This window comes from Gekko japonicus, unplaced genomic scaffold (genome assembly GCF_001447785.1).
Source record: "Gekko japonicus isolate JY-2015 unplaced genomic scaffold, Gekko_japonicus_V1.1 scaffold142, whole genome shotgun sequence".
Taxonomy (NCBI): Eukaryota; Metazoa; Chordata; class Lepidosauria; order Squamata; family Gekkonidae; genus Gekko; species Gekko japonicus.
In genome coordinates, this window is record NW_015174848.1 from 874,681 (window position 1) to 887,280 (window position 12,600).

A 12,600-nucleotide genomic window follows, 5' to 3' on the forward strand; every position below is an offset into this window, starting at 1 on the left:
GACGTTTCTCCGCTCTCCCCGCTCCCTGCGGTGGGGGGGGCGTGGGTCCACAAGTATATCTCTGCTTTCTCCAAAGAGGATGATGATTATATTTTGGGATTGCCTGACTGTATCCGCAGCCCTGAGGGCTTGATTTACTCTGGAGATAAACTGTTTGTCCCGACTTCCCTCCGGAGGGAAGTGTTGGACTCTGCCCACGGTTCCAAACTTGCGGGCCATTGGAACTTTGTTAAATCGCTTCAACTCCTCCGCAGGCAGTTTTGGTGGCCCCACATGCGCAAAGATATGTTGGAATTTGTACGCACCTGTCAAACTTGCGCATTGACTAAACCTAGGGGGGGGAAGCCTCCTGGACTTTTGCATCCTTTGCCTACTCCTTCCAGACCGTGGGAAGTGGTCTCTATGGACTTTATCACTGATCTCCCTGTGAGCAAGGGGAACACTGTTATTTGGGTGGTGGTTGATCTGTTTTCTAAGCAAGCCCATTTCGTTCCTTTCCCTTCACTGCCTACCGCGCAGAGGTTGGCTGCGGCGTTCATGTCTCATGTGGTGAAAATCCATCAATTGCCTACTAAGTTAATTTCTGACAGGGGGACCCAGTTTGTTTCTAAATTTTGGAAGGAACTCCTCGCTATTTTGGGGGTGGAGCAGGGGCTCAGCAGCGCTTATCATCCCGAGACTGACGGCCAAACAGAAAGGGTTAATCAAACTTTGGAACAGTACCTTCGTTGCTTCACTAATTACCAACAAAATGATTGGGCTGATTTGTTACCCCTGGCTGAATATTGTTACAATAACACTGTGCATAGTTCGACTGGCATGTCTCCATACAAGGCTGTCTCTGGGTATGACAGCCCCCCCTTCCTTTCCTGGAGGGGGTCTCTGACCGTCCCGTGGGTGATGCTAATACCTGGTGTTCTTCTCTAAGAACTGCGTGGCCGCTTTTGTGTCAAACTCTCGATGCTGCTAAAGCAGCTTATAAGGCCCAGGCAGACAAGGGTAGGGTGGTGGGATTTGATCTGAAACCTGGGGACCTTGTGTATGTTTCTACTAAAAACATCAAGATGTTGCGCCCTAGCAGAAAACTGGGTTGGAAATTTATTGGGCCGTTCAAGGTGCGCAAGGTGATTAATGATGTTGCTGTTGATGTTGTATTGCCTAAAAATTTGCGTTCTCTGCATTCTGTATTTCACATGAGTTTGCTGAAGAAGGATCCTGGCACCTCTCCATGGAGGCCGACTGTTTCTCCCCCGCCTCCGATAATCCTTGAGGGGGATGAGCATTTTGAAATCGCTGATATCCTTGATTCCAAGCTGAAACGTGGTAAACTCTGGTACCTCATTGAATGGGTTGATTTCGGTCCCCAGCACCGCGAATGGGTGGAAGAAGGGGATATTCGGGCCCCTTACCTGCTTCGTTGTTTCCACAGGAAGTTCCCGGACAAACCGGGAGGTCTCCCGCCCAGCCCGGGAGGTCTCCCGCCCAGCCCGGGAGGTGACGGTTAAAGTGTGTTTTTGAGGGGGCAGTATGTCAGCAAGCTGCCATGGTGTTCTGTGTAACTTCTGGTTGTACATATGTGATCCCTGTCCCTGCCAGCTGACCTATGTGTTTGCCTGCTGTAATGCCAAAGTACAACAACTGGAGGATGTGAGGGGGAGAGTATGCTTCGCTGCTAGCTTGTTATTTCTCAAGCCTGAGAACTGCACCTGTGTTGTGTCTACTGTTTGCCTGGTTCCCAAGATCTGAGCAAGCAACCGTTTTCTCCTGCCCGCCGGCGGGAACGTTATCCATTGGTTCTGTATCTAACTTGAATCCCTTTATCATGTCTGCCCTAACTGCTGGTCCCCAGTTCTAACAAAGAACGTGTTTGAGTATCTTTCCAACGCTTTGAAATAAACTTTGCTTTCTTTGAAACGTGGATTTATTCTCGATGCTTGGGGATCCAACAGAACTAAGGTAATGACAGATTTTTAAATGCTACAACTTCAAGAATTACTAGCCTATCCTCAATTCGAGTCTGGTAGCACCTTAAAGACCGACAAGATATTCAAGCTATAAGATTTCAAGAGTCAAAGCTCCAGGAAATTGGTCTCTAAGGTCCTACCGGACTCAAATCTAGCTATTCTACTTCAGAACCACATGGCTACCCTCTGAAAGTAGTCTATCGTTTAGGATATGTACTGTGCGTAGGATAAGAGGACTCCATGTTTTCACCTTTTCTTTGTATCCTTGCTCAGCCTGGTGCTTGAATGGATGTACCGTGTGTACTCTTTTCAATTTCAATTTTTCCTTATTAAACTTTCTTATATTTTGAACACTCTAAGCCTGATCTCCTCTATAGTCACACCATGTCTCTTTGGTCTTGCTATCTAAAGTGAAGCAAAGTGGAGGGGGAGCAGGTACTGAGCAAAGTAGCTAAAAACTGCCAAAGTGCAACAGATTGTCTGTGCTAGCTTGGAGATAGCAGGAGACACAGGAAACTAGGCAGAGCCACCACACTGCAATGCAAGCATGATGTTGCACGTGCAAATCTGTCGAGCAGGAGACATCCTCAGATTTGCTGGTGGCGACAGTTATTACCCAGTTAGATCTTGACCTCCCCAGGAGTAAGGAGAAGGGCTGGTGGCATCAGGCAGAGACCTGGGGCGGCCGTGGGGTCTTCCAACCATCTGGGACCCAAGAGAACAGGCCTTGTGAGGCTATTCTTTCATTGTAACAAAAATGGAGAGATTCTACAGCAGAGCATGGACTATTTCTACCACCCCAGTCCTTGAAACTGGGCAAATGGTAGCCTGAACACACACACATGAAGCTGCTTTCTACCGAATCAGATCATCTGTCAATCTCGGTCAGTGCCGTCTACTCAGACTGGCAGTGACTTCCCAGGGCTCAGTGGCAGAGCATCGGCTTGGGATGCAGAAGGTCCCAGGTTCAATCCCCGGCCTCTCCAGTTAAAAAGGACCAGGTAGGAGGGGATGGGAAAGACCTTTCTCTGCCTGAGACCCTGGAGGGCTCCTGCCATTCTGTGATTCATAGTAAGGCAGATTCATGTGACTGTGTCAGTTAAACCGAAAGCGAACAGAGGCAGAGTAGATAAGGAAGAGTAGATAAGGTTGAAAGGAGCATGGGTGTGTTTGTGTATGTTACAACCAGTCAGGCAGTCACCAATGGCTACTCACCGGCTGTGGTTTCTCTACTACGCAACAACCCAGCTTGTGCCAAAAATCACTCATATTCGTCGAGGATTCCAGCTTTCTAGCTGATGTGTTGATCTCCTCACGGATTCCGGTAATCCACCCTCTTGGCCGGACCTCTGTGGCACCACGCAAGAAGGGTTTGCTCCCGCCCCAAAGTAGTTTCTGCTGCTTGGTCAAAAATTCAAACGTCGACCGGCATTTCCAGGGCCACTCTTGGGTTACAAAGAGTGGGAAATTCCTTCCGGCTTCCAAACAGAGCTGCTGATGAGAACGTTCTTCCTTCTTTGGAAATCTACTTGAACGACAGCTACAAAAAGGAGGAAAGAGAGAACAGGTTAGAGAATCCATGATACCCAGGGGATAGTCCTGTTCAAACCCACCAGGTGTCTTCAAATCCCATCCCTTCCCCTTCAGCATATGCAAAAGAACATCAGAAGAGCCCTGCTGGATCAGAGCATCAAGTCCAGCATTCCATCTCAGATAGTGGCCAACCAGTTCCTTTGGGAGTCCAACAACAGGGCATAGAGGCCCTGGTAAGAACCTAAGAAGAGCCCTGGTAGATCAGACCAGCGAGGGTCCACCTAGTCCAGCACCCCGTCTCGCACAGTGGCCAACAGTTCCTCTGGAGGGCCGACAACAGGGCAGATAGGCCGAGGCCTTCCCCTGAGAAGAACCTCAGAAGAGCCCTGCTGGGTCAGACCAGTGAGGGTCCATCTAGTCCAGCATCCTGGCTCACACAGTGGTCGACCAGTTCCCTTAGAGGGCCAACAACAGGGCATAGAGGCCAAGGCCTTCCTCCGAGAAGAACATCAGAAGAACCCTGCTGGATCTGACCCATGGTCCGCCTAGTCCAGCATCCTGCCTCACACAGCAGCCAAACAGTTCCTCTAGAGGACCAACAACAGAGCATAGAGGCCAAGGCCTTCCCCTGAGAAGAACATCAGAAGAGCCCTGCTGGATAAGTCTAGTGGTCCATCCAGTCCAGTATCCCGCCTCACACAGCAGCCAACCAGTTCCCTTAGAGGACCAACAACAGGGCATAGAGGCCAAGGTCTTCCCCTGAGAAGAACATCAGAAGAGTCCTGCTGGATAAGTCTAGTGGTCCATCCAGTCCAGCATCCTGCCTCACACAACGGCCAACCAGTTCCCTTAGAGGACCAACAACAGGGCATAGAGGCCAAGGCCTTCCCCTGAGAAGAAAATCAGAAGAGTCCTGCTGGATCAGTCCAGTGGTCCATCCAGTCCAGCATCCTGCCTCAAAAAGTGGCCAACCTTCTAGAGAACCAACAACAGGACAGAGAGACTGAGGCCTTCTCCTAATGTTGCCTCCTATCCCTGGAAATCACAGTCCGACTGCCTCTGAATGTGGAGGTTCCCTTTAAGTCCCTTTGGCTAGTAGCTCTGACGGACGTCTCCTCCGTGAATCTTTAAAATCTCTCTATGCCTGTGGCCATCACTACATCGTCAGGTGTGCAAAAGGCCATCGTTTCCAGACTGACCTTGCTCTTCTTCCTGGCCAAGACTATCGCAAATTCGTCTCCCTGCCTTTCTGTGTTTCTTCGCACTCAAACTGAAACTCTACTGCTAAAGACTCGATTTCCCCTTCGTCATCCCCCTTCACAAAGCTCCACAGTGCTTTCAATTTTTTTCAAGGCCCGACTGCTAAACTCTGGTGCTGTGTGTAAAAAGAGGCCATGCCCCAGACGTTTTCCAACACGGAAACGACAGGCCGGAAGGAACTGAGAAACGGTGTGGCGTAGTGGTTAAAGCCTCAGGCCATGGAGACCTGGGTTCAGATCTCCGCACTCTGCCATCTAGAACAGTGGGTGACTTGAGGCTGATTACTCTCCATTAGTCTGCCCGCCCTCACAGGGCTGTTGTGTGAGGACAAATACGTGAGGAGGACCACGCAGGCTGCCCGAAGATCCCTCAAAGAAGGATGAAACAAAAATGGATGCACAGAGAGCGAAGACACCCCTCTTCAACAAACCATAGACCTCTCATCCTGCCTGGAGGAAGGTTAGGCTGACAGGTTTGGCCCATAGATTTGCAGCGTTCCTTCTAAGCTGAGTTAGTGTGAGCTAGCTCACAGTTTTTTAGCCTCTGGCTCACACATTTTTATCTTAGCTCAGGAAGGATGGCTCCAGAGCAAACTAATTTATGTAGTAGCCAAATTGCTCGCTCACAACTTTAATGCCAGGAGCTCGCAAAGTAGAATTTTTGCTCACAAGACTCCACAGCTTAGAGCAGGGGTGTCAAATATGCAGCCCGGGGGCCGCAAAAGGCCCCCGGAGGGCTTCTATCAGGCCCGCAGTGGAACTGGCTGTCTTCTGCTTCTTCTTCCAGCTCTGCTGCTGCTGCGTCATTGTAGGTTTGCAGCTTACAGATACACCCCTGAACAGCATACTCAAGATTGCAACAGCGCAGACATTTTGATGTAATAATTCAGAGCAAGAGGGGTCAGTTATCAGACACTGTTAAATAGACAAAACATCGCAAGAGTGCTCATGTTTTAATTTTAAGTACATTTTTTTATTTTAAGTTTTAAAAAAGCCCTTTGTGCTTGTGTCCTTTAGAAAGTTTAATATCTCCGCTACCTGGCATGACATTTTATGACACACAGGGCACGGCCCGACAAGGTCTCACTTATGTCAGATCCGGCCCTCATAACAAATGAGTTTGACACCCCTGGCTTCGAGGGAGCATTGGATGCCGGTGGGTAGCCATGTAAGTCTAAAGCAACAGAACAAAGTTTGAGTCCAGTGCACCTTTAAGACCAACAAAGGTTGTATCCTGGGTATAAACTCAGGTTTGGCCGACGTTCACCTAGCAAGCTACAGAGGCAAGTGGAAATTTGAACCCAGGGGCCTCTGCACGTCTTTTGAATCCTCAATCACAGAGACAAACTGGATTTAAAAGCATTATCCAAGGGGCCAGCTGGCACCGACTTTTACCCCGCCAGAAGATGCAGGCGCTCGCAACACAGACCTGAAACCCACACAGAGACACAGAGTTCCTTTTCTCGATAAACGGAAACTGCAAGCAAGAAAGGTTTGAAACCGCACGCCTTTTGTTAGGGCCACCTGCCAGGGCTTCGGCAACCAGAAGTGGCTTGTGGGCCATGCGAAAAAAATAAAATAAAGACGGTGAAGACGAGAAGAAGGAAGACCGCCACAACCCAACGTGCTCCCACTCCACCCTCTATCACTTGCAAGTTCCCGTCCGGACGCTTCTTAAAAAGCTTGCATCATCGTTCTTGCAAACGGCCTCTCTCTTGCTGACTCACCGGGGTGATGAACGACCCCGACTCCTTCTGAGAAAGAGTAGATCCATGCTTTGGAAAAAACAGAGCCACGGCAGATAACGGGATGCCATGATTAACCAAACTGGAGACATTTACAAAAAACCACACAAACACAGCAAGATCTACCTGCTTCCGCTTCCTCTTTTTAAAAGCCCTGCTGGAGACGGTATTAAGGGTCACCAGCTGCCGTCTGGCATTTCTCAAGCCTTCCCTCGGACTTCCGTCATGAGACAGAACCAGGAAGTCAAGAATGGCTCAGAGAGTGGAGACCCTTAAAAGGCAGACACCGTCTGGGTCGAAAAGTGTCCCCAAAAACCCAGCGGGCCAGAGAGAAATCTAGCTCCTCGGTGGCACGAGGGTTAGGTTAAGGTGCTGAGCAGGGATCTGCCCCACGCTTAGTGCCGAAACTCACTAGGTGACCTTGGCCAGTCACTCTCTCCCAGCCAAAACTACCGGGCAGGCAGTGTTCCCTCTAAGCTGAGTTGGTGTGAGCTAGCTCACAGTTTTTTAGCCTCCAGCTCACACATTTTTGCCTCAGCTCGGGAAGGATGCCTCCAGAGCAAACTAAATTTATGCAGTAGCCAAATTGCTCGCCCACAGCTTTTAATGCCAGTAGCTCACAAAGTAGAATTTTTGCTCACAGGACTCCACAGCTTAGAGGGAGCATTGCTCGCAGGCGGGGGTCATTTCGTAGAAAAAGAGGTGCAGGAGCTCATTAGCATAACTCATTAGCATAACCTATTTGCCTATGCCACACCCCCTGACATCACCGGAAGCGTGTCAGAAGGCAACACCCGCCGCTCAGGCTCCACTGGATTGTTTTGGATTGCTAGCTATTGGGGGGGGGACATGCAGATCTGTCCTCGCAGAGGAGGGAGAGCTTGTACCTGAATAAAATCTGGTCTTAAAACAGCGGCGGCGGGTGGGCGGCGGGCTCTGTAACTTTCCTGTCAGAACCCACAGCCAACAACAGAGTACACACTTCTTTAGAAAGGTTATGCTTTTATTGAAGAGCCATAGATGCATTAACATAGTCACTGTTTTAAGAATAGAAGTTGCCTCTTGAACCTAATGAGATATAGGGCATTCGTATGCACACACCCCCCCCCACTGCGCTGGCCAATTAGGCACCCTCCCGCGCGCGGGCTAGATCCGGCAAGCGTTACTAGGCGAAGCTGGGAATTGCGCGGCTCCCACAGTTGGCCTTGAAGGCAGACAACACACATTACCACCCGTACGGCTTTGGAGATTAGCATTTCAGTGCAGAGCAGAGAGAAAGGAATGTGAAAGCAATTTACACAGACACTGAAAGAACATCCCAACCCCCACGGCAGCATAGCTGACATTTCCTGGCTTCTTCTTGCTCCTCGTGGCCCAACTGAGGGCTGCTGGGAGCAGGGGGCGGGGCTTGTTGCATGTACCCGTCCCCTGGGCTCCTTACTGCCGGAGCTCCGCTCCTGTGCGCTCCCGCAGGAAATGACCCCTGCTCGCAGGAGTGTTCTGAGGATGAATCGGAGGGGAGGGGAGACAGATGCCACTTTGAGCTTCCTGGAGGATTAGCAGGAAAGCGATGGCAAAGCTGGACAGCATAATAAAAACTAGGGACATCACCCTGCCAACAAAAGTCTGTATGGTCAAAGCGATGGTATTCCCAGTAGTAATGTACGGCTGCAAGAGTTGGACCACAAAGAAGTCCGAGCGCCGAAGAGCAGATACTTTCGAATTACGATGCTGGAAAAGACTCTGGAGTCCCCTGGATTCCCAGCCAAACTGACCTGGAGAAAAATGGCTTCCTGGCCTCATCTAGACTTTGTGGCTTATAACCACACGTGGACCTTTGCTCCACATGCGTATCTGATCCCCTATGCTTGTAGCCACCACCACTCCCTCTGGTAGTGAATCCCAGGGGCTCTTCACTCTTTGGGTGAAGAAATACTTCCTTTGAGCTGTTCTTCTAGGTCTACTGCGCATTCATTTCGTGGAGTGCCCACCAACGTTCCCTCTAAGCTGTGGAGTCTTGTGAGCAAAAGAAAATCTACTTTGTGAGCCACTGGCATTAAAGTTGTGAGCAAGCCATTTGGCTACTGTATAAATTAGTTTGCTCTGGAGCCCTCCTTCCTGAGCGGAGACAAAAAGGTTGGTTGAGCTGTTGGCTAAAAAACTGTGAGCTAGCTCACACTAACTCGGCTCAGAGGGAACACTGGTGCCCACGAATTCTTGTACTGTGAGAAAGAGAGGAAAGTCCTTCTTTCTCTACCTCCTGCATTCCATGCATAATTCTGTAAACCTCTGTCATGTCACACCTCAGTCGCCATTTCTCCGAGCAGAAGAGGAGGAGGAGGAGGAGGAGGAGGAAGAGGAGATTGGATTTATATCCCGCCCTTCACTCAGAGTCTCAGAGAGGCTTACACACACCTTTCCCTTCCCCCAACAGACACCCTGTGAGGTAGGCGGGGCCGAGAGAGCTCTTCCAAGCTCTGACAGAACTATGGCTTGCCCAAGGTCATCCAGCAGCTGCAAGTGGAGGAGTGGGGGGAATCACGCCCGGTTCTCCCAAATTAGAGTCCACGCACTTAACCACGACACCAAACTGGCTCTCACGACACCAAAAAGCCCTCACCTCTTTAACCTTTCTTCTCTTAGTCAGTTATCACCAGTTCGGACCCCATCGGCGTATATTTAGAGTTTGGACTTTTGTCTCCAAAGGGAGCAGGGCTCTCAGTCTCCCCACTCACCCGACGGCTTCCCGCTTTGAGCACCAATGCGCATTCCACCTTGGCAGCAGCGATCTTGCGTCAGTGATGCAAGTCGGCTCGGACTCTGTACATCCCATACGCAGCAAAAACCAGAAGACAGCATACTGCGGGTGTTGATACCCCATCAGGGCAAGATTTCAGATGGGGGGGGGGGGGGGGGACGGGACGGGACTAACGCCTCTCCGCACCCCTCCACCCCACCCCCAAATAACAGACATAACTGGGGTTTATAAATAGCCTGTACTTCCCAGGAGGTCCAGAGGTTAAGCTTTCCTTCTGAAATGCCAGAAGAAGAAAGTGGAAAAATTATTACGTGTGGATTTACAGCTCGCTGGTTCCCATGAACTCAATCAGCCACTCAAAATACATTCCCGCCACCTAAAACTGGAGGCGCCCTCCATGCAAACTCCTGAATAAAGCAGCCATTTCTTCCAGGAGAAGTGAAAGAAATGTTTTAAATGCAGAAATAATAAACAGCAGTGGCTCAAGTGGTTAAGACGCTGAACTGCAGGCTGTGGAAGGTCGGTAGTTCAGCAGTTCAAGACCCGAGTGTGCCGCATGACGGAGTGAGCTCCCGTCTCTAGTTCCAGCTCCTGGCAACCTAGCAGTTTGAAAGCAAGAAATTGCAAGTAGATGAATAGGTACCACTTCGGTGGGAAGGGAACAGCGTTCCATGCGCCTCGGTGTTTAGTCATGCCGGCCACATGACCACGGAAACATCTTCGGACAGCGCTGGCTCTTCGGCTTGGAAACGGAGATGAGCACCGCAACCCTAGAGTCGGATTCGACTGGCTTTCGAGCAAGGGAACCTTTACCTTTACCTTTAAGTGATGCATACAGTCTGGAGCAGTGTTCCCTCTAGGCTGAGTTAGTGTGAGCCAGCTCAGTTTTTTAGCCTCCGGCTCACACGTGATTTTTTTTTTTGTCTTAGCTCAGGAAGGCTGGCTCCAGAGCAAACTAATTTATGCAGTAGCCCAATCGCTCACTCACAACCGTAAGGCCAGTAGCTCGCAAAGTAGGATCTTTGCTCACAAGACTCCACAGCTTAGAGGGAGCGTTGGTCTGGAGTTCAGTTGTGATTCCGGCAGATCTCCAGCCCCCACCTAGAGGTTGGCAAGCCTACTTAGGAGTGGGATCTCTCGCCATGGGCAACGCATGGAGGGCTTTCAGAGACAAAGGATCCCCAGCTTTTTTGAACCTGAGGGTACCTTTGGAATTCTGACCTAGAGTGGTGGGTACATCCACAAAATGGCCGCCACTGGAGGCAGAGCCAGTCAGAAAATGGTCGCCACTGGAGGCAGAGCCAGTCAGAAAATGGCCGCCACCGGAGGCAGAGCCAGTCAGAAAATGGCCGCCACTGGAGGCAGAGCCAGTCAGAATATGGCCGCCACGGGAGGCAGAGCCAGCCACAAAATGGCCGGCGGCGGAAGGCAGAGCAACACAAACACACATAACTGAGGGAACTCCAGTGTGTGAGGGAACTCCAGTGTGGGGAGGGAAGGGATACCTGTTAGAAATACACTGGAAAAGAAGAGCGTGAGGGAGAATAAAACCGATCTTGTGGTGGCAGCCGCCAGCAAACCAACGTTATTTTAATCTTCACAGCCCATCAGATCTCCAGTAGCCAATCAGAAGCGCTGCTGGGCAGGAGCTTCACCTGGACCCACACGTGGCAGGTGCCAGGAAAGGTGCTGGTGGTTGCCACAAAACCCCGTGGGTGCCATGTTGGGGACCCGTGTCCTAGCCAGTGGAGAAAGCGGAAACGCACCAGCGATACCAAACCAGTGTGGGATGCCGACTGACCAACAAACAACCCTGTCCCGGTCTCCTCTTATGCTTAAGTCAGAAGTTCCCAATGCAGTGCCCGTGGGCACAACGGCCTTCTGATTGGTCACTGGAGATCAGATCGACTGTGCAAATTAAAAAAATGTTGATTCAGTTGCGGCTGCCAATGTTCCCTCTAAGCTGTGGAGTCTTGTGAGCAAAAATTCTATTTTGTGAGCTACTGGCACTAAAGTTGTGAGCAAGTGATTTGGCTACTGCATAAATTAGTCTGCTCTGGAGCCCTCCTTCCTGAGCTAAGACAAAAATGTGTGAGCTGGAAGCTAAAAAACTGTGAGCTAGCTCACACTGACTCAGCTTAGAGGGAACACTGGAGCCTGCCCCTACAGTCTTGGTTTGGTTCTCTCACACTCTCCTCTTTTCCAGTGCATTTACAAAATCACGTCTCTTCTCCCTTGCACTTGTGCTCCCTTCGTGTGTGCAGCTCCGCCTCCTACGGCAGCCATTTTGTAACTGTTAGGGGTGCCGGTTCCGACTCAGGACATATCTGGGGACTTTGGGGGTGGAGCCAGGAGCAACACATCAATTTTGTGTTGTCACTAGGCGACTGAACTCTGAAGGGAGTTCTGGCCGCCACATTTAAAGGGACCACATTCCTTTTGGCGTAGTGTGGTGCAGTGGTTAAGTGTGCGGACTCTAATCTGGGAGAACCGGGTTTGATTCCCCACTCCTCCACTTGCAGCTGCTGGATGACCTTGGGTAAGCCGTAGTTCTCAGAGCTTTTTCTCTCAAGGGCAGTTCTGGAAAGAGCTCTCTCAGCCCCACCTACCTCACAGGGCGTCTGCTGTGGGGAGGGGAAGGGAAAGGAGTTTGTAAGCCGCTCTGAGTCTCCAAGTGAAGGGCGGGGGATAAATCCAATCTCTTCTTCTTCCTTTCGCTGTGTTGGCAGCTGCCACCAAGGTAAAGGTAAAGGTAAAGCCAGTCGAATCCGACTCTAGGGTTGCGGTGCTCATCTCCGTTTCAAAGCCGAAGAGCCAGCGCTGTCCAAAGACATTTCCGTGGTCATGTGGCCGGCATGACTAAACACCAAGGTGCACGGAACGCTGTTCCCTTCCCACCGAAGTGGTACCTATTTATCTACTTGCAATTTCTTGCTTTCGAACTGCTAGGTTGGCAGGAGCTGGAACGAGAGACGGGAGCTCACTCCGTCATGCGGCACACTCGGGCCTCGAACTGCCAAACTACCGACCTTCCACAGCCTGCAGTTCAGCGTCTTAACCACTTGAGCCACCGCAGCTCCAGCTGCCGCCAAAGCGACGTTTTTTTAAAAATCTGCACCGTTAAATCTCTTGACAGTCGATCAGAAACCTTGTTGGGCAGAAGCCCTCCGCGGCCCTGCCCACATCCTAAAAACACTTGGCTGGTGCCCGTGGGCACCAGGTTGGTGACCCGTGCTCCCAAACATGTCTGTATTTTGATGTGAGGTAACCAAGGTTTCTGAGTCGCTCTGAGGCCTGACAGAAGTGATTGTGGAGACAGGAGTGTTTTGTGTTGAGATTGG

The 12,600-nt window shown here is 50.7% G+C and overlaps 1 protein-coding gene across 1 annotated transcript in view; it reads right to left on the reverse strand.

The window, feature by feature from the left end:
- CDC42SE1 (CDC42 small effector 1) overlaps window positions 1-12,600 on the reverse strand; it is an 86,266-nt gene that overhangs the window by 25,802 nt on the left and 47,864 nt on the right. Inside the window, exon 2 of the mRNA XM_015424499.1 lies at window positions 3,180-3,504. Within this exon, the coding sequence (XP_015279985.1) occupies window positions 3,180-3,233 (54 nt within the window). The 5' untranslated portion in view covers window positions 3,234-3,504. The remainder of the gene's footprint in view (window positions 1-3,179; window positions 3,505-12,600) is intronic.